At 37.4% G+C, this 24,627-nt stretch overlaps 1 protein-coding gene across 2 annotated transcripts; it reads left to right on the top strand.

Moving 5' to 3' along the window:
• The first annotated feature begins 14,383 nt into the window (after nucleotides 1-14,383).
• On the top strand, nucleotides 14,384-16,239 carry LOC126584737 (1-aminocyclopropane-1-carboxylate oxidase homolog 1-like). 2 transcript variants are annotated; one of them, XM_050249067.1, is made up of 4 exons: nucleotides 14,384-14,533; nucleotides 14,608-15,156; nucleotides 15,255-15,576; nucleotides 15,827-16,239. In XM_050249067.1, exons 2-4 carry the CDS (start codon nucleotides 14,648-14,650, stop codon nucleotides 16,076-16,078), a joined length of 1,083 nt encoding a protein of 360 aa, XP_050105024.1. In that variant the 5' UTR covers nucleotides 14,384-14,533; nucleotides 14,608-14,647; the 3' UTR covers nucleotides 16,079-16,239. The 2 variants fall into 2 exon arrangements, with proteins under 2 accessions (XP_050105024.1, XP_050105023.1); XM_050249066.1 differs by having other exon boundaries at nucleotides 14,424-15,156.
• The last annotated feature ends 8,388 nt before the right edge of the window (nucleotides 16,240-24,627 follow it).

Below are 24,627 nucleotides of genomic sequence, written 5' to 3'. Positions count from 1 at the left end.
TAGAATAAAGGCTCCTCACTTATTACATATTTCCCCTTCATTTATTACATAATTACATTTGAGTCCCCCAAGTATTTATACGATGTCTAAATATGGAGGCCCTAAGTATGGTACAAACAATCTAAATACCACAGACGGGTTGTATGTTTGATATACGCTCTATGTTGGGGGTCCAAGTAGGCATATTTTAAGAAAACCTAACCTTTAAAATATGCATGTGTAATTCATAAGTAATTGGAAGAACTACGTAGAATTGTTAAGGTGACAGCAGAACCCTAGGCTTTTACAATTTAATTTTCAAAAACCGTTTTCTTTTAGCTTATTTTATTTTGTCATTTTATTTAATATTTTCTATTAAATTCGTTTTTATTATTTTAAATCAAAAAAATCAACTTTTTCCAAAACTTTGTTTTAAGTAATTAATTAAGATTTGATTTGATACAAATTATTCATTCAATCCCTATGGAGAACGACCTTACTAGAGCAATCTATACTACAATTACCTTGTACTCTTGCAAGTATTTTAAGTGTTTTTATCCCTACTTTTGGAGGTGGTAAAATCCCTACCAAGAAATTGGCGCCGTTGTCGGGGATTGTTTTAAATAATTTGTGTCTATCAACTCTTAGTTAATTATTATTGTATATATCTTTTTATTTAATTGCTGATTTTGTTTTTGTAGGTTACAATTTGTTTCTTTTTTAATAGTGCAACAATGGAATTTGCACTTCCCCCTGAATTCAATCTAACACTAGGTGGACCACCTATTTTGGTTTCATTAGCAGAAACAGGTTATTATGGATTTAAGCCTATAGTTTGTGCTCTTTGCAATTCAAATACCCATGATATTTTGCATTGTCCTGAGAGAGAATATTTTCAAACATATGTTTAGACGCATATTAATATGAGAAATGACTCAAAAAGGTATTGGAACAATCCCTATTCAGAATCCTACAATCCAAAGTTGAAAGAGCATCTTGAGCAGCTTAATGTACCACATAAGCTCTCGGTAGAGGACAAATTGTCTAAATTGTTGGAATCAATTGAATTGTACATTGAAAGAAGTAATGGAGGATTTCAGATTATTAATGTTTCGATCAAAAAATCTGGAGCAGCAAGTTGGGCAACTGATCAATCAATGGACAGGAAGGGAGAAAGCCGATTTTCCAAGTCAGCATGAAACTAAACCTCAAGGTTCATACAAGTTTTTAGGAACTTTCATTAGGATGTGTAGAGAGTTATAATAACATTCTGGAAGACGATGAAATTTTAGAGCCACCTACCAGTGACTCATGCCAAAGGAAAGAAACAACCCCTGATGACCTTGAAATTTCTCCAGAACCTCTTTTAACCCAAGTCTATATGCCACACATACCCAATCCCGAGACTGTAATGCAACCCACTGAGCTACATGAATGTATTGAAACTGACGAGTTGGACATGGCATTTCACAACAAATCAGAATCTGGAAAATCACATGGTCGGCACTTGGAGACTGTAACCTTGGATACACGACAAGTAGCTACTGATGCAAATGTTTTAGCTACTTTCACAGACACTGCACCTGCACAACCCATTAAACCCAAGGAAATTCATGAAAAATCCTACAAGCAGGCTAAATTCTACATGGGAATGAAGAAGAAGTTTAATGTCAACCCAATTCTTCGTCATGAAATTCGTCTAGTGCAATAATTGTGGGTATTAAATACCAGATTTAAGTCAATTTAAGGGAGACACAAGCCTCACTAGAAGGGAACTTATTTGATTTCAAAGACACATTCTCACAAAAAGGTGGACAAGAAAAATTCAACCAATGAATTCAAATACACAGTTCAAGTCAGTCCTTACCTTCTAACACTCTATGATACTACTAAGGAGTGGTTAATTCTGAAGGAACAAGTGACGTAATCATTAGGCTCATTCCCATTCGTCTAGTTATAAACGTTAGTTACAACGCTAATTGGGAGGCAACCCAATTTTTCTAAACTCTTATTTTTTATTTTCATTCATTTTATTTTCTACCTTTTATTTTTTATCACAAAGTATAAAAAATTAATAATAAAAAAATAAAAAATAAAAATTCAGAAAATTGAAAAACACAAAAACAATAATTGTTAATCATTATTTTATTTTGGGATTTATTCTAACTAGATTTTTAATCTGTGTTTTTGCAAGTTACATTTGGATTTAAAGGGCCCTAAATATCCATTAAGCACGCAAAATTCAACTGAGTCATGCATTCAGCAACATTCATTCATACATATTCATCAGACCTTAATGGATGAAAATCAGTTCTGCAATACTCAAGTGGATGGCACACCAATTCTATGTGATAACACTTTTGCCATTGCAATGGCAAAGAATCCAGTTCTCCACCAGAGAACTAGACACATCAGTAGAACTAGACACATCAGTCAAAAGTTTCATTTCATCAAAGAAGCCATTCAAGCAAAGAAAATCGAACTGATTTATTACAAAATAGAAGATCAGATTGATGATATCCTAACTAAAGCTCTGCCAAAGGATCAATTTGCTTGTCTAAGAGGATTGCTTGGTGTGAAATCAGCTAAAGGGTTAGAAGGAAGTGTTGATGTGTAACCCTTTAGCTGATATCTTAGAGGCAAAGTCACAAGTTTTGAATTTCTTTTTATATGTTTATTTCTGATGTAATCTGAGCCATTGGATCATAGTCCAAGTGGTATCTTCTCTATCCTACGATTTAAGTGATAGATTATGACAAGTGTAATCACCTCATAAGGTGATAAAATCAAAGGCTAGGATTTAATCTTGGTGTAAAGTTGTTAGAGAAAAATCTCACTTCTCTCACTCCTCTAACAGTTATATTTGGTTAGCGAAGTGTGAAATACAATAAGAACCTTCATCACTCTCGCATCACCATAGCTGCATTTTCTCTGCAATTTTCCTTCTTCCCAAACACTTAAAACCTTCATAAAACTAAATACCAAAAGCTATGAACTCTAACATGGCCTCAGAGCCAGGTTCGATTGCCTAAATTGGGCATGAATCTATGAAACGAAAACTGGAATCGATTCGAGCTGTGATTGACCTCATTCAACGATCGAGGTGGTGTGATTTCTTAAATCCACTGTCTGATATGGCAAGATCGAGCACCATTGCGCTTCGCACGCCAATTTTCAAAAGAGAAAATTATGAGTTCTGGAGTATTCGAATGAAAACCATTTTGAAATCTCATGGTTTGTGGGATCTTGTTGAAAATAGGTTTAATGCTTCAGATCCAAAGAAGGAGAAGACGAAGATAGAAGATGCAAATACGAAGGAATGGATTGCTGAAATGGAGACGCCTACGATGATTGAAATCTTGATGAATGATGCTCGCGCACTTGGGTTGATCCAAGGTGCAGTCTCAGATCAAATCTTCCCCATAATTGTGAACAAGGAAACCTCAAAGGGTGCTTGGGACATTTTAAAGCAAGAGTTCAGAGGAGATAAGCAAGTAAGGAGCGTAAAATTGCAAGGTTTGCGTCGAGAATTTGAATACACTCGTATGAAAAATAATGAATCCTTATCTGTATATCTTGTTAGATTGTTTGATATAATGAATCAAATGAAGAGCTATGGTGAGAATCTTTCTTGGGAGAGAGTTGTGCAGAAATTGTTGATTAGTTTGCCTAGATCATATGACCCTATTTGCTTAATGATTGAACACGTTAAGGACCTTGGAACTCTTGAGGTTCAAGAGGTAGTTGTTTCTCTGAAAAGCTTTGACCTCAGATTGGATAGACATGCTGAAAACTCCACAGAGAAGGCTTTTACAAGTCTAAATGTTGGAGGTAAAAATCCTAAGGGTGGAGGTTATTCTAGAAATCAAAAATTTCACAAGAACTGGAAATCCAAAGGAAAGAAATGGGATAATAAGCCTAATTTTACTCCCAAACCAAATGTCCCTCATGATGGAAACAAAAAAGCTTGTAAACATTGTGATAAACTGCATTATGGCAAGTGTTGGTTTGAAGGGAAGCCTAAATGCACAAGCTATGGGAAGTTTGGGCATGTGCTCAAAGATTGCAATGGAAATAAGGGTGTATATAAGGTGAACTATGCAAATCAGATAGAAGAAACTGGTTCTTTGTTTTATGGTACATTGATAGTGGTTGTAGTAACCACATGACAGGTGATGAAAGGTTGCTAGTTAATATTCAAAGAAATCTAACTTCCAAAGTGAAGATGGGAACTGGAGAAATTATTCAGGTGGCAGGAAAGGGAACTTTAGTGATAGAGACCAAATTAAGGAGGAAGTATATTCAAGAAGTGATGCTTGTTCTAGGACTTGAAAAGAATCTTTTTAGTGTTGGACAAATGATGGAGCATGGGTATTATCTGGTGTTTGGAGGAAAAGTAATGAATATCTATGATGGTTGATCACTGGACAATCTTGTGGTTAGAGTGCAGATGACAAACAATAAGTGTTTCCCTCTTACAATGATGCCTGCAAATCAGTTAGCCTTGAAAGTAAGAGTAACACACCGTTTGCATATATAGCATAAGAGATTGGGGCATCTAAATGACAAGAGCACCAAATTGCTTGAAGACCAAGAAATGGTTTATGGATTGCCTCATTTGGAGAAGACTTCTGTTGTGTGTGAAGGCTACACGCTAGGAAAACAACACAAAGATTCTTTTCCATTAGAATCTTTGGAAAGCTAAACTCTCATTGGAGTTGGTCCACACATACATCTGTGGACCAATGCAAACTAAATCTATCTCTGGAAATAGATATTTTCTGTTGTTCACAGATGATTGCACCAGAATTACATGGGTGTACTTTCTCAAGAACAAATCAAGTGCGTTTGAATGTTTCAAAAAGTTCAAAGCTATGACTGAGCTGCAGTGTGGATATAAGGTGAAACGTCTAAGAATTGATAGAGGTGGAAAGTTTTTCTCAAATGAATTTAACAAGTACTACAATGAGCTTGGAATTCAAAGATAGTTAAATATGGCATACTCTCCTCAACATAATGGAGTGGCTAAAAGGAAGAATAGAACCATGGTGGAAATGGCAAAGTCCATGCTGCATGAAAAGGGTCTTCCTTATAAGTTTTGGGTAAAGGCTGTGAACACTGCAGTCTACATACTTAATAGATGTCCTTCTAAGTCTCTCAAGAAAATAACTCAATTTGAAGCATACACTAGCAAAAAACCAGGCATTGCACACTTGAAAGTCTTTGGATCACTATGTTATGTGCACATCCATTCAATACTAAGGCATAAGCTTGAAGAAAACAATCACAAATGCATTTGTGTGGGTTATGGACTCTATGAAAAAGGGTATAGGTTATTTTATCCAAGTTCCAGAAAGATCATCTTGTCCAGAGATGTAATATTTGATGAAAATGCCTCATGGAAGTGAGAGAACACTGATAGAAGTAAAATGAGAGTTTCTATGATTGCTGATAATCAAATGGCAGACTGTAGTGAAAGACATAAGAAGTTTGAAGTTTGTGAACCAAGTCAATCCAGGGATACATCAACTCAAGTAGATGAAGTTATTACACCACTGAATGAGGATGTCTTTGAAAGTTCTCAAGCAATCGATCACACACCACATAAATGGACAAGCATAAATGAGATTATGGCATAATGTAACATGTGCAGAGTGGAACCAGAAAGCTATGAAGAAGCTGTTCTAGATGAGTCATGGAAGAATGCAATGAAATTTGAGTTAGAAATGATTGAGAAAAACAACACATGGGAACTAGTTGATAGACCATTTGATAAGCCAATCATTGGTGTTAAGTGGGTCTATAAAACCAAGTTGAATCTTGATGGATCTATGTTAAAGAACAAAGCTAGACTGGTGGTAAAAGGCTACTCCCAAAAGCCTGGAATAGACTACAATGAGACATTTGCCCTAGTGGCAAGGTTGGACACAATTAGAACCTTGATAGCTCTTACTGCACAGAAGGAATGAAGCTTATACTAGTTAGATGTAAAATCTTTTTTTTTTTTAATGAAGTCTTGAAGGAAAAGGTTTATGTTAAGCAACCACAAGGGTTGGTGAAGAAGAGTGAAGAAATCAAGGTGTATAAGTTGAACAAGGCTTTGTATGGCCTGAAGCAAGCTCTAAAAGCCTGGTATGATGAGATAGACTCCTATTTCAGCAAGGCAGGTTTCAAGAAGAGTTCTAGTGAAGCGACACTCTATGTCAAGACTAGTGAAACTTCAAGTATCATTATTGTTTCACTCTATATGATTGATATTGTATACACTTGAAGCTATCCAAAACTACTTGAGGAATTCAAGAATGACATGATGCAGCATTATGAGATGACTGATTTGGGGTTACTTCATCACTTCCTTGGCATAGGGGTAATACAAAAAGATAAAAGCATTTTTATTCATCAAAAGAAATATGCAATGAAGCTTATTGAGAAGTTTGGGATGAAAGATTGCAAATCTGTGGCAATACCACTTGCTGTGAATGAGAAGTTATGCAAGGTAGATGGAAGTGAAGCAGCAAATGAGAGTGAATATAGACAGGTTGTAGGTAGCCTACTATACTTGACTGCTACAAGGCCAAATATAATGTTTGCTTCTAGTTTACTTTCTAGATTCATGCATAACCCCACAAGGAAACATATGGGAACATCCAAAGTTGAGATACATTCAGGGCACTCTTGACTTTGGAATTGAATTCGTGAAAGGAAAGACAACTACTATAATTGGCTATTGTGATAGTGACTGGGCAGGAAGTGAAGATAATATGAGAAGCATTTCAGGGTATGCATTTACACTAGGATCTGGTGTGTTTTCATGGGCATTGATCAAATAAAGCACAGTGGTATTGTCCACTGCATAAGCAAAATATGTTAGTGTTGCAGAAGCTACATCACAAGCAAAATGGCTAAGGTTTATGCTTAAAGATTTTGGGGAGGAATAGGTGGCACACCAATTCTGTGTGATAACACTTCTGCCATAGCAATGGCAAAGAATCCAGTTCTCCACCAGAGAACTAGACACATCAATCGAAAGTTTCATTTCATCAGAGAAGTCATTCAAGCAAAGGAAATTGAACTGATTTATTGCAAAACAGAAGATCAGATTGTTGATATCCTGACTAAACCTCTGCCAAATGATTGATTTGCTTGTCTAAGAGGATTTCTTGGTGTGACATTAGCTAAAGGGTTAGAATGGAGTGTTGATGTGTAACCTTTTAGCTAATATATTGGAGGCAAAGTCACAAGTTTTGAATTTCTTTTTATATGTTTATTTTCTGATGTAATCTAAGCCATTGGATCATAGTCCAAGTGGTCTCTTCTCTAGCCTAGGACTTAAGTGATAGATTATGACAAGTGTAATCACCTCATAGGGTGATAGAGTCAAAGGCAAGGATTTAATCTTGGTGTAAAGTTGTTAGAGAAGAATCTCACGTTTCTCTCTCATCTAACGATTATATTTGGTTAGTGGAGGGTGAAATACAATAAGAACCTTCATCACTCTCGCAGCACCATAGCTGCATTTTCTCTGCAATTTTCCTTTTTCCCAAACACTCAAAACCTTCATAAAACTAAATACCAAAAGTTATGAACTCTGACAGTTTTATGCTATGTTTTTGCTAAACATTCATTTAATGGAGACATGCAAGCACAGCAAATACATGGCATAAGTATAGTAGATCTATAGATGCAGCACAGACAAAATTCACGGAGGCAAACTATAGACAATTATCAAAGTTTGGTGTGAGCCATCATCCTAATGCTATGAACTACTCTTAGCCAATACAGTGAAGGGAGCATTTTTTATACCTTTTTAACTTCGAACCTGAGGATCTCGTGAAATTCACTGGTCTCCTGTCCTCCAGATCTTCGGTTTATTATGCTTTGTGTTCTTCATCTGTGCTATCATCATGGCTTTCAGGATTTCTACACAGAAAGCACACATGTATGAAGGTTTCCTCTATTTTCTTATAAAAAAGGAAACTGGAAATGGCGATGACTAAGAAAATGAGGTTGTTTACCTTTGTGCACTTATAGATCCGTTTGTGGGTTGTTTGCCCAAACGAAGCTCGAAATGAGAAATGGGAAATGAACCGGGGGGGGGTGTTCTAGTTTTTATTATGGTGCACGTGTGCACTTGCATGCCGAAGCCCGTGCTATTGATCCATTTTTCGCTAGATTGGGCTCACCCATGGCCCACTTCTTTACCTCAAATTGTTTAGCACATGTCCACATATCAAGGCCCCATGATTTTCATGCATTCAGATAACTACTTCGAATCCATGTGCCTCTATTTTCCTTTTCTTTCTTTCTTTTTCTGTTTAAATGTTGTTATTTGCTTGTTTTGTTTTTGTTTGTTTATTTATTTTAACTTTTTATTAGTTTACTTAGGTAGTCTTAATCATTTGAGTTCTTTTTATGAGTTTATTTTTATGTCTTTTGTTTATTTTCCACACCTTGAGGACAATGTGTGATTTAAGTTTGGGGGTGGGAAATAAGAATTTTTAGATTTTTAATTTTGAGTCAATAAAACTTTTATTCTTTTTATGTTAATATCCATAGATGATTTTAAACGTTAGAACAAATGGAAATGGTGAAGGTTGATCCCATAATAGTCTTTTCTATTTATCGTTGCTTAGACACTAATTCATGAATTATACTTTGAAATTTGCACATCACACCAACATGGTTTGTGGGGGAGTGAGATTGAAGCACTTACTTTTCGTCTAAGTAATTTTTAATTTTTGTTCTAAATAAAGTAAAGTTTAGTATGTGTTATAAAGTAATAATTGTTCCACCCGAGGCTTTGCTTAGTAACCAGGCTAGTCATGTCTGATCAACAGTGATTTTCGCGTCAAACGATAGAGTTTTGGCATGGGGTAGGGTGTTCTACACCTAGTGCCCTAAAGCCTTTGTGGTTTGGGAGTCATTGATCTAAAGCTCATTACATGGGCTGGATAGAAAGCTTAAGGGAACTAGCATTGCATGACCATCGCTATTACTGAAGAAAAAAAAGAAATTTTAAAAAAAAATTCTAAAAAGGAAAAAAAGAGTGAAGTTAGTATATGTGAAGTATAAATAAAAAAGGACGAGGGGTAAGGGTTTTTAGTCGAGTCTCCTTAGCTATGTTGATTCACTTTACACCAAGGGAAGTTCATGAATTCTTTTCTAATTGATTCTAAATTGTTTAGACTCTGTGGTAGGATTAGTTGGAACTATTGGAAAGATGTTCTGATTTTTAACGTGTTCTATGGATTGCAACTTGAAGATGAAAATTTTGTCTTAGTTGAGTTTTAATAAAGTTTCTAGTTTGTTAGTTTTTATTTTTGTTTTTGAGTTTTGTTTTGCTTGAGGACAAGCAAAAAGCTAAGTTTGGGGGTATTTGATGAGTCCATATTATACTATATATTTTACCCTAATCTTAGTATTAGTTTATTGGTTATTTTGGTAGAAATTTGATACTTTGTTATGTAATTTCAATGTAGGACATTCAACTTTCTCTGGAGCAAAAAGTAGTCAAACAGATGAATTTTGGAGTGATTCCAATTAGAGGATGTTCGTAAGTCTGTTGGCTTGATCATATCATAATTTTATACTGAATGGTTTATTTATGGCAATGAAATAAAGGAGCAGCGCGCAGTGCTGTCAAACTGACGTTTTGGGCTTCTTTAGATTTTTTGGCGTCCAAGATGATGTCTTTTGGGTTCGAGACCTTCTGTAATTATGTTTGGGACATCTCAAGCTTTAATTCTAGCTGTTTTGGGCCTGTTTTGGAGCCCTCAAGATCCAGAAACGTGGCTGTTTTGAGGCTGTGCAGATTTTGGGCGAATTTATCTAGTCAATTTAGGATTATGTTTCCTAATTTATTTTAATTTATTTGGTTTCCTAGTATTATTCTAAGACCTTTTCTAGGTAGGGTTTTATTTTCTGGTAGTATAAATAAGAATTTTTAGCCATTAGGGAGAGAAGACAAGGGGAGAGGAGAAAACGCACTCACACTTTAGAGAGTTTTGAAGTTTATTTTCAGGGTATTTTCTATCCTTATTTTTAATAATATTTTGTTTATGATTGTTAATAACTAATCTCCGTTTACTAGGGTAAGGCCACGAGCCTTAGTAAGAATATGTAGTTTCTTTTCAATTTGTTTATGATATTATGCATGCATGTTTGAACTATTAATCATCGGTTTAAACTATCTAATTGTCTTAATGCTTAGCTACCATTAGGATCTTTAGAAAAGTAAATTGATGCAATTTTGGTCGGAGGTCGGTCCCTGAAATTGACGAAGGCTTCTTGTGGTTAATATGTGCAAGTTCACTTAAGATGAATACCACGTCTTAATAGTTGTATGGTTTTTCGACAAGTTTCACAAAGCTTAATGAATCATGCATGTTTAGATTTGATCTGAATACCATAGACGGGTTGCATGTTTGATATACGCTCTATGTTAGGGGGTCCAAGTAGGCATATTTTAGGAAAACCTAACCTTCAAAATATGCATGTGTAATTCATAGGTAATTGGAAGAACTACATAGAATTGTTAAGGTGATGGCGGAACCATAGGCTTTTACAATTTAATTTTCAAAAATCGTTTTCTTTTAGCTTATTTTATTTTGTCATGTTATTTAATTATTTTTTATTAAATTCGTTTTTATTATTTTAAATCAAAAAATCAACTTTTTCCTGTTTTAAGTAATTAATTAAGATTTGATTTGATACGAACTATTCATTCAATCCCTGTGGAGAACGACTTTGCTAGAGCAATCTATATTACAATTACTTTATACTCTTACAAATATTTTAAGTGTTTTTATCCCTACTTTTGCAAGTGGTAAAATCCCTATCAGTGACAATTTATCTCAATATGCTTTGTGCGCTCATGAAAGACGACAAGGTTCACTACAACGTGTATAACAACTTTGTTGCAATATAGGGAAGTTGGTTAGCCTTGAGCAACTTTTAAATCTAAGCATGTTAACTCTAAGAATGCAATTGCCATAACTTGATATTTTGCTTCAGCCGAATTGCGGGGAACATTTTACTGTTAAATCTGTACATAAATTGAATCAGTGTTTGGACGAAATAAATAATGTCAGGTCGGGTGACTGTAACTGTAAGGTATTGATGCAGGAGAGACTAGGGGAGTTTCTTGATGCAGGAGAAGCCAAGGTAGTCTCGGGGAGATGGGGGATGATAACCTAGGATTCGCTCAACCAGGGGTAATGGAGCTTGCTCACATCGCTAATCGTGGATTCGTTCACACGATCAAGCTAAATGGTTGGTTTTAGAAGGAGAAACAACTCACTTCAATTACAATAAGCAAATAATATTTTAATTCATTCAAGTCTAGCAATGGCTTCTAATACATCAATATTTAAAGGAACTAAAGATAAAGAAGCATAAATATACCACAACTTCCTAAGAAACTTTCTAAAAATAACTTAACAAGTTCCTATGTCATTAAAATAAAATGCCTTTATTATTTGAATTTCCAATGTCAACCAGAAGTTTTCAATTTGTTTTTTTTTTTTTTTTAAGCCTTGGCTCCCGCATCAGGTATAATAGACGGCCCACCAGTCATTTGTACTGTGTTGGATCCTTAAGCACTTCACCATTTGTGGGAGTCAATTTAGATGTTGCTCGGAAACGTTTTTGGCTTTGCTTCATTTTCTTCCCAATATGATGCTTGTTTCATCTTCTTTGAATGAAGCATATTCTGCATAGTTGTAATTTCATTAAGTGAAATTTCTGATGTATTTGTAAAGAAATAAATCTTTGTATTTCATTTCTTAATGTGTAAGGAATACAACTCAATATATATACATTTCTCTAATAAAGCTTAGTGCCTAATTATACTTAATTAGGTCTCTAACACAATCTCTAACACAGAGATTAGTTACAAAAATGTTACAACTGTAAAATGACAGATGTACAAGATGTTAGATATGAGTTATCCCTTTACACCCAGCTCAAGCTAATCGGAGGGGAACCAAGAGAAAGCTTGGACTGAAGATACTTAAACCATGCCTTGGACAATGACTTTGTATGTATATCTGCAATCTGGTTTTCAGTGTTAACATACAAGACTTTGACTAAATATACAAGAATAAGCTCCCTGATATAGTGATAATCGATCTCCACATGTTTTGTGCGTGCATGGAACACATGATTGGAGGCCAAAGATATGGCAGAAACATTGTCACACCACAGTGTAGGAGTATGAGAAAGAGGGAAAGTAATGCCTTTGAAAATCTTGCAGATCCATGTGAGTTCGTGAGAGCAAGAGATCGATATTGGGCCTCAGTTGAGGAGCGTGCAACAGTTTGCTGCTTTTTAGCACTCTAACTTATAAGATTTAGACCTAAGTAAGCACAATAACCAGATGTAGATCATCTATCAAAAACACATCCAGCCCAATCAACATCCGAAAAAGCTGTTAGCTGCAAAGATCCCTTTTTAAACCAGATGCCTTGATCAACTGAACCTTTGAGAAACCTGAGAATACGTTTAACTGCCTGAAAGTGAATGTCTCAAAGGCAGTGAGGGAATTAACAAACTTGGTTCACAACAAAGGAAAGATCTGGCCTTGTCCATGTGAGGTATTGTAAAGCACCAACTATAGACCTGTACTCCTTTGGATCAGACAACAAACCTCCAATGTGATCCAATTTAGCAATGCCAAGAGGAGTGGCACAAGGCTTGCATCCTTCCATTTTTGTCTTAACAAGAAGATCCATAGCATATTTTTGCCTTGGGACAAGAATATACCTTCAGATGATCGATGTACTTTAAGACCAAGGAAATAGTGGAGAGGCCCTAAGTCTTTGACAGGAAACAAAGTACTGAGCTTTTGAATAAAAGCTTGACAATAAGAGGCATTGGGACCGGTGACTAAAATGTCATCAACATACACCAATACTATCACCAGAGAATGATAGGTGTGCACAAACAGAGAGCAGTCAGATTGAGAATTAGCAAAACCAAGAGAGAGCAAGGTGTGTCCAAGTTTATCATACCAAGCCCGAGGGGCTTGTTTTAAGCCATAAAGAGACCGATTGAGCTTGCAAACAAAAGAAGGCTGAGAAGCATCAACAAAACCTTTTTTCTATGTAAAAGCTTTGCTACCTTTTTTCTAAATGTTGTAGTATCGATCTCTCATATGTAAACTCTTCTCCAGTCATCCCTTTTAGTACTCAACCCTTTTGTCGCTACCAAGAGAGGAGACCGCAAGATGTTTTAACCTTACCCGATAAGGTGAAATCTTGCCCGACTCTCTTTGTTTTTGCCTTTCCATTAATAGATCTGGTGTTATAATGTATCCCTCAGTATATATGCAAGTCATTTTCGGTCTCTTGATGATCTAAAGTTCCATTAACTCTCAGATCTGGTTCACTTAGCACTTTTACTATCGTAAAAGTAAATGAAACTAATGTCTTAATCAGATCTGGACCTTCACCTTTCAAAGCATACAAGATAAAAAAAAGTCCTTGATCTCAAGGCATAGAAAAGAAATTAATGTGGACTTAACCCAACCATGACAATCCTTTGATAATGAGAAGTCAGAATAACTTGGAGCTCAAGTAATCGGCTCAAACACATTCATTCTACATCAGCCATACAGAGATGGTAGTGGCACGTCTCAGCACTAAGTTAGTTTTGATTGCGAGCCTCACGGCCTACACCTAAGGCCCGACAAAAGCACCTTTCAGAACTAACTCTATCCTCTTATTGCAACTCGACAAGCGAGCGAGAGCCCGACAGCCAACCAAAATACCAACTCCTCAGGGAGCTGTGTGCTCGAACCATGGACCCTTCCCAGTGAAATTCCTACCCGAACACTCTTACTCTTCGTTAGTAACGTTGTTGACACCATTACTGACTCGACCCTCGGCTAATCCTTCAAAACCGCGTCTTTTCTTACCTTGGTTAGAATCCACCAAGTTTAAATATTCACACAGAGCAAGAACAAAGAATTGGAATCAAATTTGCATTTGACTCCAAGTTAAAAAAACGAAAGAAACTTTGCGTAAGGAATCAAATTTGCATTTCGACTTTTCACGTGAAATACATGCCACCTTATCAGATCCTGAAACCCACTCTACTGAATAAATTGCTTTTCTTTTTAAGTGCTGTTCCAGAAAAAGCCGAACGTGTGATGCCAAAACTTTCCTTTTCTGTGATACGGTGATGTATAAGACGAAAAACAATCAAGGAAAAAGACATTTTTCTCTTACTGCATTGTTACCGTCTCAAGATTGTGGTATCACAAAAAAGCCAAGGCTCAATATCTCACTTTCTTGGAGTTATTCTTTTTAGCAATCAAGATATATTCCGGTAGAGTCATTTATTTATAAATGTTTGTCATATATTTAGAAAGTGTACCCGTTTGATCGACACCTACAACTTAGAGAATCAGTAACGCCATCTGCCTATAAAAGCCTACCATGCATTGAAAAAGTGCACCCGTCCACTAGACACCAACCACTTAGTGAAATTGGTGACGAGAATATCTCTCATTTTCTTTGGCCATTTCTTAAACCCAAAAACGATTTTAAAATTGGTAGGCATCTCTTTGCTTCTTTTATTTCTTTCAAATGGCCTCCTCATAAATCTAGTTTTAGTTGCATCTTGCAGAGTCAGAAATACTTCAGCGACATCATTTTTCGCAGCGAAGATGGAAGATGAATCCTCGTATTACGACAGAACCAAGGAAGTGAAAGAGTTTGATGAAACGAAAGCCGGAGTTAAGGGCCTTGTGGACTCAGGGATCACAAAAGTCCCCAAGTTCCTCATTCATCCACCACATAGCCTTTCAAATTCAGAAACAACAAATGTAGACTTCAAGGTTCCTGTCATAGACTTTTACGGCTTTGATCAAGATTTCCGGCGAGCGCAGATTGTGAAGGAGATTTGTGAAGCATCCGAAACGTGGGGGTTCTTTCAAATGGTTAATCATGGAGTTCCAGAGAGAGTGATTGAGAATATGTTGGAAGGGATTCGAGGGTTTCATGAGCAGCCGAAGGAGGTGAAGATGGAGTGGTATTCTCGTGACTCAAAACATAGAGTGAGATACTACTGCAATGGAGATCTGTTGGTGTCGAAAACAGCGAATTGGAGAGACACGATAGGGTTTGATTTCCAGGACGGTCCATTGGACCCCGAGACATTTCCCTTCGTTTGCAGGTACTTCTCTATACAAACTGTTCAAAGTACTAATACATTAACATGTCTAACAACATAACATACCGGATGATCTAACGAGAGACTGGTTTGATTCGCAGAGAGGCAGTGCAGGAGTACATCGATCACTTAAAGAACTTGAGGGAGATGCTATCAGGTTTGTTGTCCGAGGCCTTGGGGCTCAGCACTGACTACCTGGAAAACATAGAGTGCATGAAGACTGAAAATCTGGTGTGCCATTACTACCCGAGCTGTCCAGAACCGGAGCTGACCCTTGGCACAACCAAGCATTCGGATCCTTCCTCTTTAACTGTACTCTTGCAGGATAATCTCGGCGGCCTGCAAGTCCTCCATCAAGGTCACTGGGTTGATGTTCCTCCAACTCCTGGAGCTCTTGTGGCGAATGTCGGTGATCTTATGCAAGTAAGTTTTTCACCCTAATTCCTCTAAAATAACACTTCTGCTTTCACACACCTCCTATGTCCGTCAAAGTAAGTCAAAATCACGTGACGAGAAAGACAAAGAAACACATGTTCTTGTTCATAATCCGAATTCCTCAAGAAAAAACTTGTGTCACGATCTCATACACCTCCTATCTCCGTCTTTCTTGTGATCGTATCATCATTCTGAACTTGCATGAGAACTCAGTTATCTTCATTCAAATTATGTGCAGCTTATCACCAATGACAAGTTCAGAAGCGTCGAGCATAGAGTACTGGCTAGAAGAGTGGGGCCCAGGATCTCAGCTGCATGTTTTTTCTATCCAAGTGCTACGCAAAGATTCAAACCCTATGGCCCCATCAAGGAGTTTCTATCGGACAACCTACCGATATACAGGGAAACACACTTTGGGGAGTATCTTGCTTATTACAGATCAAAGGGGTTAGATGGTAATTCTGCCCTTTCTCATTTTAAATTAGCCTAATTCAAATAGGGAATTGTTATTAACACTCCAAAAATACACTCATCACAAGTGTGTGTATATATTTTTAATCATAGATAGTTTGGAGTGCAAATTGAGATTTTTATTCACTTTAGTCCCTATGATTACAGTTTTAAGGAGTTTATCTTTATGGGTTTCTAGCATTTTTTGGTATGGTCTAAATCTATCTAGCATTTTTAGTTTGAACCACATTATTGCTAGTCCATTATAAGGCTAAGCTCACTTCCCCCCTAATTTCCTTAGTATAAATAATATCGTATGTTAAAAAAATCTATATTTTTCATTATGTTGATTGACAGAAGAGTGAATCTTTAGTCAACCCCAATCTTAATATTCACTTTTTAGCAAATCAAATCCAAAATGACTCCCAATATAAGGAGAGATTGTTAGGCAGGGGCTTTCGTGTCACGTTATTTCTCCACCCAAAAAATGCGCAAAAGGAACTCCCGGCATTCAGGACTTACACGAGCCATTTTTATGCATCTTGGAAAGACGTGGCACGAAGGCACGAAAATATAATATCTTTGAACTTTGTTTCATGATAATGTAGAGGCTTAAAAGGGTTGAAGTTCTCTATTCCTTAATTAAAAAGAAAAACTGGACTTGGAAATATACATTATATATATATATATATATATATATATATATCCTGCTCAAGAATATTATCCTAGTAATGCACTCAACAAATGACAGAAATTGCAACAGAAGAGAGGGAAAATAACAAATGGCAGCTTCCGGGGTGGGGAATTGCTCCATGGCCTTGTCTATCTTGTTCTTTACAATTAAAGGGGATGTTCAAACCAAAAAGAAAGTAAATGAACACCGTAAATTCCAATCGAAAGTTACCGACGACTCAATAATTTACCAATAACCTACAGAAGCATTCCAAGAGCGCGACAAGGCTATAGCTGTTGCGTAAGATTCTTGAGCTGCAATATCTGAATAAGGGACCACAAAATATTCATTTTGTGTATGCTTCTGTTGTTTTGCCCCTGCAGTAATTCGAAATTATTTAGTTCATGACAGTAAACACCAGACACTAGCATGCTTGCTTGTTTTTATAGATAAATCGAAAAGCCAGTCCATTTCATATATGTGTCAAGTGTCGTTTCGAATGGATCTTACCTCAAACCACAAAACATTTCCATGTCTTTATTCCTACTTGAAATCTGAAAAGTTTTTCCATGGTAGAGGCGCACGAAAGAGTGTAACTGTTCATTGATACTACGTCAATTTATTTTGGTTGATTGAATTGGATATCGTATGCTTTTTGGCCAAAAGTTGATGAAAATTCTGAATCATTGAAACGACATCGTGCCACCATACTAGACTACATTCAAAAGAACAGAGAAAAACACAATGGTATGTAATCATCCACGCAAGCAAAGTCCTAAAATAGACACAATCAAAACCGCAACAATAACCAAGAGATTAGGAAATCCTACGAGAACAAAAAAATTGTGAAAATTTAACGCGCAAAAGCTCAATCCCCGAGTTCCAACTAAACCAGGTGGCATTTGCCGAAATTCCCACACATATCAATTATAATAACCTTAGAAACAATGTAGAAGAACAATAAAGCAGAATAGCGAGCGAAATATACAAGAGATGACAACCATTTCGAGCATAAAACAACATTTGATGAGCAACAACCATAAAAGAGATGTTGGAATTTATTAAGTTTATTTAGGAAATTAATTAGAGATTTGGTTTGATTTTGTAGTCATTCACAATGTAGTCTCTTAAAGTTTTGTAGCCGTTTCGGCATTCTCAGTTCGTTTAATAATATTCTTATTATTTTGTTAGTCTCGTTCGTTGCGCACTCTGATATTCAACTTGGTATCAGAGTGGGTTCGATCCTTAGGGTTCAATCTGTTCTCGTTGGTATCAATTTGTTTGTATCAGTTTTGTTTCTGTCATCTTCCGCTGTTTGTGTTTTTGTTTTAGATTTGTTATTTGGTATTGATTGTTTGCAAGAAGAAAAAAAAAAGGAAAATAGAAAGGATCTTGCTGCTGTTGTTTGTTTGCACAGAAGAAAAAAAGGAAAACAGAAAGGTTCTGTTTGTTCGCATGAAAGAAGAAAGAAAGAAAAATGGGAAGGAAGGAAGGTACAAAAAAAAAAGCAAAAAGAGAAGGAAAAAGAAAAACAATTGTTTGCTGTTAGTTTAAGGTCCACACGGGCAACAAGAAAAAAATGGTTAAGTTTGTTTTTAGGTCCACACGAGTTGTTGGCCTATACAGGATTGTTGTGTGACCATCATTCGAGTACTTGGAATTGTGACCACTCAAGTGATAGTTGTGTTTGTTCATTCGTTACTACAATTGAGATATGGAAATCTCGTCCGTTTAGTGATGGGTTCTTTCCATACTCTCAACACTAGCTAGTCAAGAATCAAGAACCAGTTTGCCAGTTTGCCATCAAGAATCTATTGGAATAAGTCAATATTTAGAAGAAAAGGAATGTAGATATCTTGTAATCATTAAAGTCATGTTTTAGGAAGGATATTGTGTCATTTACTTTGTTTCCTTTTGTAACAAAGATTGTACGTACTATTTATTCAGAATATGCAATACATGAAAATTAAGCCGTAAAATTCTATTTGGCATCAGAGCCTGTGTTTCCGAAACCTTAGTTTTTTCCGCTGTGCTTGGTTGACTGTTTTTCTGCAAATCTTTTGCAGAAAACAGTGTTGCCGTGTGTGTAATCTTGCTGCGTGTGCAGCAGTGTGGGTGGTGCTGTGTTTGGTGGACTGTTTTCTGCACTGTTTGCCGTGTGTGTGGTATTGTTGTGTGTGCAGCAGTGTGGCTGCTGCTGTTTTTTGGTTAACTGGTTCCTGCACTGTTTGTTGCAGAAATTAGTCAAACTGTGTACCCTGTGATTGCAGCACAATATTCTGCTGCTACCGTGTGTCTTTATTGCAATTGTGTGGGTTGTTTGGGCTGTGTCTGTGTGATAATGTCGTGTGTGAATAGAAGTATTGATGTGCTGAAATATCCCGTGGGTGTGCTGTGCTGCTGTGCTTGCCAATTGACATATTTATGCAACTTCTGTGACAATAAGCCGTGCTGCTTTGTGTAGTGCAATTGCAGGGCCTTGTAGAATATGATTTGCTTAGGCAATTGTTGTTGTGCTTAAGAAATTGAAGGAATATTATATTGAAAAGTAGGCCCTGTGTAGGTGCAGTGTGTTAGTGTCGTATATCATATTCTTTCTGTGGGAGTACAAGCCAGATTCTGGCCGTGTATTGGGTTTCTGCTGCTTGTTTTTCTTGCAGCATGTGGTTCTATAATTGGTGTATTGTTGTGATTGCCGTGTATCAGTGTCTCGTGAGTTATTACAATGGTGAATATAGGTTGAATTTTGGATTCCGATGCAACCGATCATATGACTTTTGATAAAAATTTGTTTACTAGTATGACAACTAGTTCCCGGAAGTGTATTGCAACTGCTAATGGAACAACAGCACCAGTTTTGGGGGTCGGCACTGTGAACCTCACGCCACCCTTCCCCTTCATCACTGCCTACTTGTTCCCTCGTTGTCTCATAATTTGTTATCTATTCCTCAAGTTACTGAGCAATTAGATTGTGTTGTACTTATATATCCAATGTTTTGTTTACTTAAGGATATTCATACCAATGAGATAATTGGGCGTGGCACTAAGAGAGAGAGGTTATATTATGTGGATGACGTCGTTCCTGGCAGAGCTAATGCAGTTCGAGTATCCCATACCAATAATTTACAGAAAGTTTGGTTATTGCATCGTCGGTTAGGACATGCTTCGTTTGGTTATTTGAGGCGTATGTTGCCTAGTTTATTTCATGAAATAAAAGAATCAAACTTACATTGTGAGGTATGTATTCTCGCGAAGAGTCATCGAGTTTCGTTTCCTCCTAGTATGAATAAAAGATTGTTTCCTTTTGAACTTGTGCACTCTGATGTTTGGGGTCCCTCTCCTGTTAGTACTCTGTCTGGAATTAAATGGTTTGTTACCTTCATTGATGATTGCACTCGTATGACTTGGATTTATGTGATGAAGAATAAAAGTGATGTGGGTATGATGTTTCGATCATTCTCTTAAATGGTTGCAACACAATATTCCTTTGTTATTAAAGTTCTTCGCTCTAATAATGGAGGTGAGTATATTGGTTCCGAGTTGTCCGGCTTTCTTCGGGATCAAGGAATTCTACATGAGACTACTTGTCCTCATACCCCACAACAAAACGGGGTTGCTGAAAGAAAGAATCGTCATATCCTGGAAATTGCCCGTGCCTTGCTCATTGGTGCATATGTACCTAAACGGTTCTGGCCTGAAGCTATCACTTATGTCGTGTATGTGATTAACCGTATGCCATCCCGGGTTGTGGATTTTCGTACACCTCTCCAAGTATTGACAGAGTTTGTTCCAGTAGTGTCAACTAATACTCTTTCTCCTCGTGTATTTGGGTGTGTAGCCTATGTTCATATTCACAAGATTCATCGTAGTAAGCTCGATCCATGTGCTCACCGGTGTGTTTTTCTGGGATTTGCTCCTCACCAGAAAGGGTATAAGTGCTACCACCCTGAAACTAGTCATATGTATGTAACTATGGATGTTACCTTTTCAGAATCCGAGTTCTTTTATGCTTCAACTCCATCATTTTCCGATCACCCGGGGGAGAATATGAGTGGTGATCTTGGGTGGTTGGAAATATGTAACTCAGGGGGAGTATTTATTGACAAAAAAGGTTGTGAAAGCTCTCAGCGAGACACTGCCGAGAATGGAGACAGTGAATCTCAGCAAAACACTGCCAAGAATGTGAGTATCATTCGGCTAAGTAGCACTGAACCAGTTAAGTCTTCTCGACAATGTGCTGCCGAGTGTGATGCAGAGTGTGAGCAAGGAGTTGCCGAACCAGTTTCACCGCTCCAGCAACCATTAACTACCGAACCCGCAACCTCTTCTCTCTCAAGCTCAATAGTGTTACCCAATATGTCTTCTCTGAATATTCCTGAGGTAAGTACTACTGATGCTTATGTAACTAATCCAAATAATGTTATGAGTACATATAAGTTGCCTCCAAGGCAAAATCGTGGTGTTCCTCCTGACAGGTTTTCTCCTGAAGGAAAAGTGAAGTATCCAATAGCTAAATATTTGTCATGCTCAAACCTTGCACCAGAACGTCAAGCCTGGGTAAACAATATGGAAGCAATCCAAGCACCAACCCGAGTTGGGAAGGCCTTGAAGGATCCTAAATGGGCTGCTGCGATGGATGAGGAAATGATGGCACTACATAAGAATGATACATGGGAGGTAACTGATCTACCTAAAGGGAAGAAACCAGTTGGGTGTAGATGGGTCTTTACAATCAAATACAAGGCAGACGGATCGGTAGACAGGTATAAAGCAAGGTTAGTAGCAAAAGGCTATACTCAAACTTATGGTGTTGATTATCAGGAGACTTTTTCTCCAGTAGCGAAGATGAATACAGTGCAAGTTCTGATTTCTTTAGCTGCAAACTTGAATTGGCCACTAAAACAGTTTGATGTGAAAAATGCTTTTCTTCATGGGCACTTGGAAGAAGAGGTATATATGGATTTTCCTCCAGGGTACAATGCTGGACGGAAAACAGGAGTATGTAGGTTGCGAAAGTCACTCTATGGACTTAAGCAATCGCCTCGTGCGTGGTTTGGTAGATTTACCCAAGTTATGAGGCGGATTGGGTATTATCAAAGTCACTCGGATCATACATTATTTGTGAAACGGGAAAGTGGTAAAGTAACAACCTTAATTATTTATGTGGATGACATGATAATAACAGGTGATGATTCGGAAGAGATGATTAAGCTAGAACAAAACCTTGCCGTCAAGTTCGAGATGAAGAATTTGGGAGATTTGAAATATTTTCTTGGCATGGAAGTTGCTCGGTCATCTAGAGGTATTTTCTTGTCTCAACGTAAATATGTTCTGGATTTATTAAGCATGTGGACACTCCTATCGTAGAGAAACATTATTTGGGGATTTATCCAAATCAAGAACCGGTTGACAGAGGTAGATATCAAAGACTAGTGGGGAGGCTGATTTATCTTTCTCACACTCGTCCCGATATTGCCTATGCTGTAAATGTGGTTAGTCAGTTTATGCAGTCACCAAGTGTGGATCATATGGCGGCAGTAATGAGAATCTTGGCATATTTGAAGTCTGCCCCTGGTAAAGGAATTTTGTATGAATGTCATGGACATATGAGGATTGAGGGATTTACTGATGCTGATTGGGCAGGTGATGAGACTGATAGACGGTCTACATCTGGGTATTTTACTTTTGTTTGAGGTAATTTGGTTACGTGGCGAAGCAAGAAGCAGAATGTGGTATCACGGTCTTCTGCCGAAGCCGAGTATAGGGGTATGGCACATGGTGTGTGTGAGATTCTTTGGCTACGAAAGTTACTTTGGAGTCTTGGTTTTAAGCAGAATGAGGCAATGAAGTTGTATTGTGATAATAAGTCTGCCAGGAAAATAGCCGAGAATCCAGTACAGCATGATAGGACTAAGCATGTTGAGGTTGATAGACATTTTATCAAAGAAAAGGTGGAGAGAAAGATTATGTCAATACCATTTGTCAACTCAGAAGAACAACTTGCAGATATCCTTACCCATGCCATGTGTAGTAGAAGATTTGGTAATTCACTTGTCAAGTTGGGCATGAGTAATCTCTATGCTCCAACTTGAGGGGGAGTATTGGAATAAGTCAATATTTAGAAGAAAAGGAATGTAGATATCTTGTAATCATTAGAGTCATGTTTTAGGAAGGATATTGTGTCCTTTACTTTGTTTCCTTTTGTAACAAGGATTGTATGTACTATTTATTCAGAATATGCAATACATGAAAATTAAGCCATAAAATTCTATTGAATCAAGAATCAAGTCAAGTCAAGTTTGCATACCTGCTTGTCTGTCTATCCGCGTTGCAGAGCCTGTCTGTCTGTCCGCGTTGCGGAGCCTGCCTATCTGTATGTCCGCCTAACGGAGCCTGTCCGCCAAACGAAGCATGTCCACATCTGCTTGTTGGCAACCTCATGACATGTACCGCCATGAGTTTGACGGGGGGTGTTGGAATTTATTAAGTTTATTTAGAAAATTAATTAGAGATTTGGTTTGATTTTGTAGTAGGGTATTTTTGGCATTTACGCATTAGGGTTTCTTAGGTTTATTGCTCTATAAATAGAGCTTGTAATTTAGTTTGGGAATTCAGTCATTCACAATGTAGTCTCTTAGAGTTTTGTAGCCGTTTCAGCATTCTCAGTTCGTTTAATAATATTCTTATTATTTTGTTAGTCTTGTTTGTTGCGCACTCTGATATTCAACTAGAGATACACACACAGACGTTTATTCTTGAATCTTGAATTATCAAGTGATCCAACTTCCAACTACCAAATGGACAGAGCCCCTACAAGACTCCATGCCAGAACACAACTTACAACTTTGCATGCTGTAATAATTTTAATCCATATCACAGCAAGGCTGCGGGTACATTTCAAGCAGTTCATCAAAGGACATGCGGACCGATCTCTCTAGCTCTATCTCTCCAAGAAAAATTTGCATGCACTATAGATGGTTGAATCGTTGAAGTACATTACGAAGTGAGCTCTACAAAATATGTATGTTAAAAAATGTGTGCCCCGATTAAGTTAGGAGATAGCCCATATTGATTTGCAGCGCAAAATGCTTGAGCATAACTATGGGCATATTGGTCACGTGAAAATCATGTGGATGTGAGAGCTTTGTCGTTGTAACCACAAAATGATGATTTTGGAAAGGATGAGTGAAGAGCTAGGGTTTGGTGGAGCACTATATAAGTAAAAGCATTGGCAAAGGATAAGGCTCCAACAACTTCAATCAAATATCAAAGATTCTTCGTCTCTTCCATGATGGAGAGTTATCTGTTACGTTTACGCAAGTTCATGGGTGATAAAACAAAAATGAATGTTTGCAGGATCGTCTCATTTTGTTACGTCTACGCAAGTTCACGGGTAACAACACAAAAATGAACTCCTGCAGGATCGTCTAATTTTTTTGAACTTTGAAGAGGTTCTATGAGTTGTATAAGGAGTACCCTCATTCAACCCATAAAACCTCTTCAAATTTGAAACGAGAGGTTCTTTATCACCACCATCCTGCAAACATTGTTTATCACATCATACAACTTACCATGGTGGCTCCGTGCTTGCCAACCATATGGCCGTTCCGTCTGTGCATGTCAACCTTGACAGCGGCCATAGTATTTTTGAAAACCCAATGTACTACCCCAAAAACCATTTCCTATCACCCACGGTCACCAGTAGCTTATAAGGACGCCTGCGGGGTTTGGACTCAGTTGTTGGGATGGAGCTACAAGTAGCGAGCGAAATCCATAATCTGGGCTTGCAAGTTTAGATCATTTTAGTTAACTCGGTTAGTCTACTCTATTAGATCGGGAGCTGCTATTGACATTCCAAACCAAATTCCTGACTTTTTGGAGTGGTAACAACAATTACCAATTAGAAATCGAATCCA

Source organism: Malus sylvestris, chromosome 10, assembly GCF_916048215.2.
Source record: "Malus sylvestris chromosome 10, drMalSylv7.2, whole genome shotgun sequence".
Classification (NCBI taxonomy): Eukaryota; Viridiplantae; Streptophyta; class Magnoliopsida; order Rosales; family Rosaceae; genus Malus; species Malus sylvestris.
Note: the sequence above shows the minus strand (reverse complement) of the source record. Positions and strands in the feature narration are given on the sequence as shown.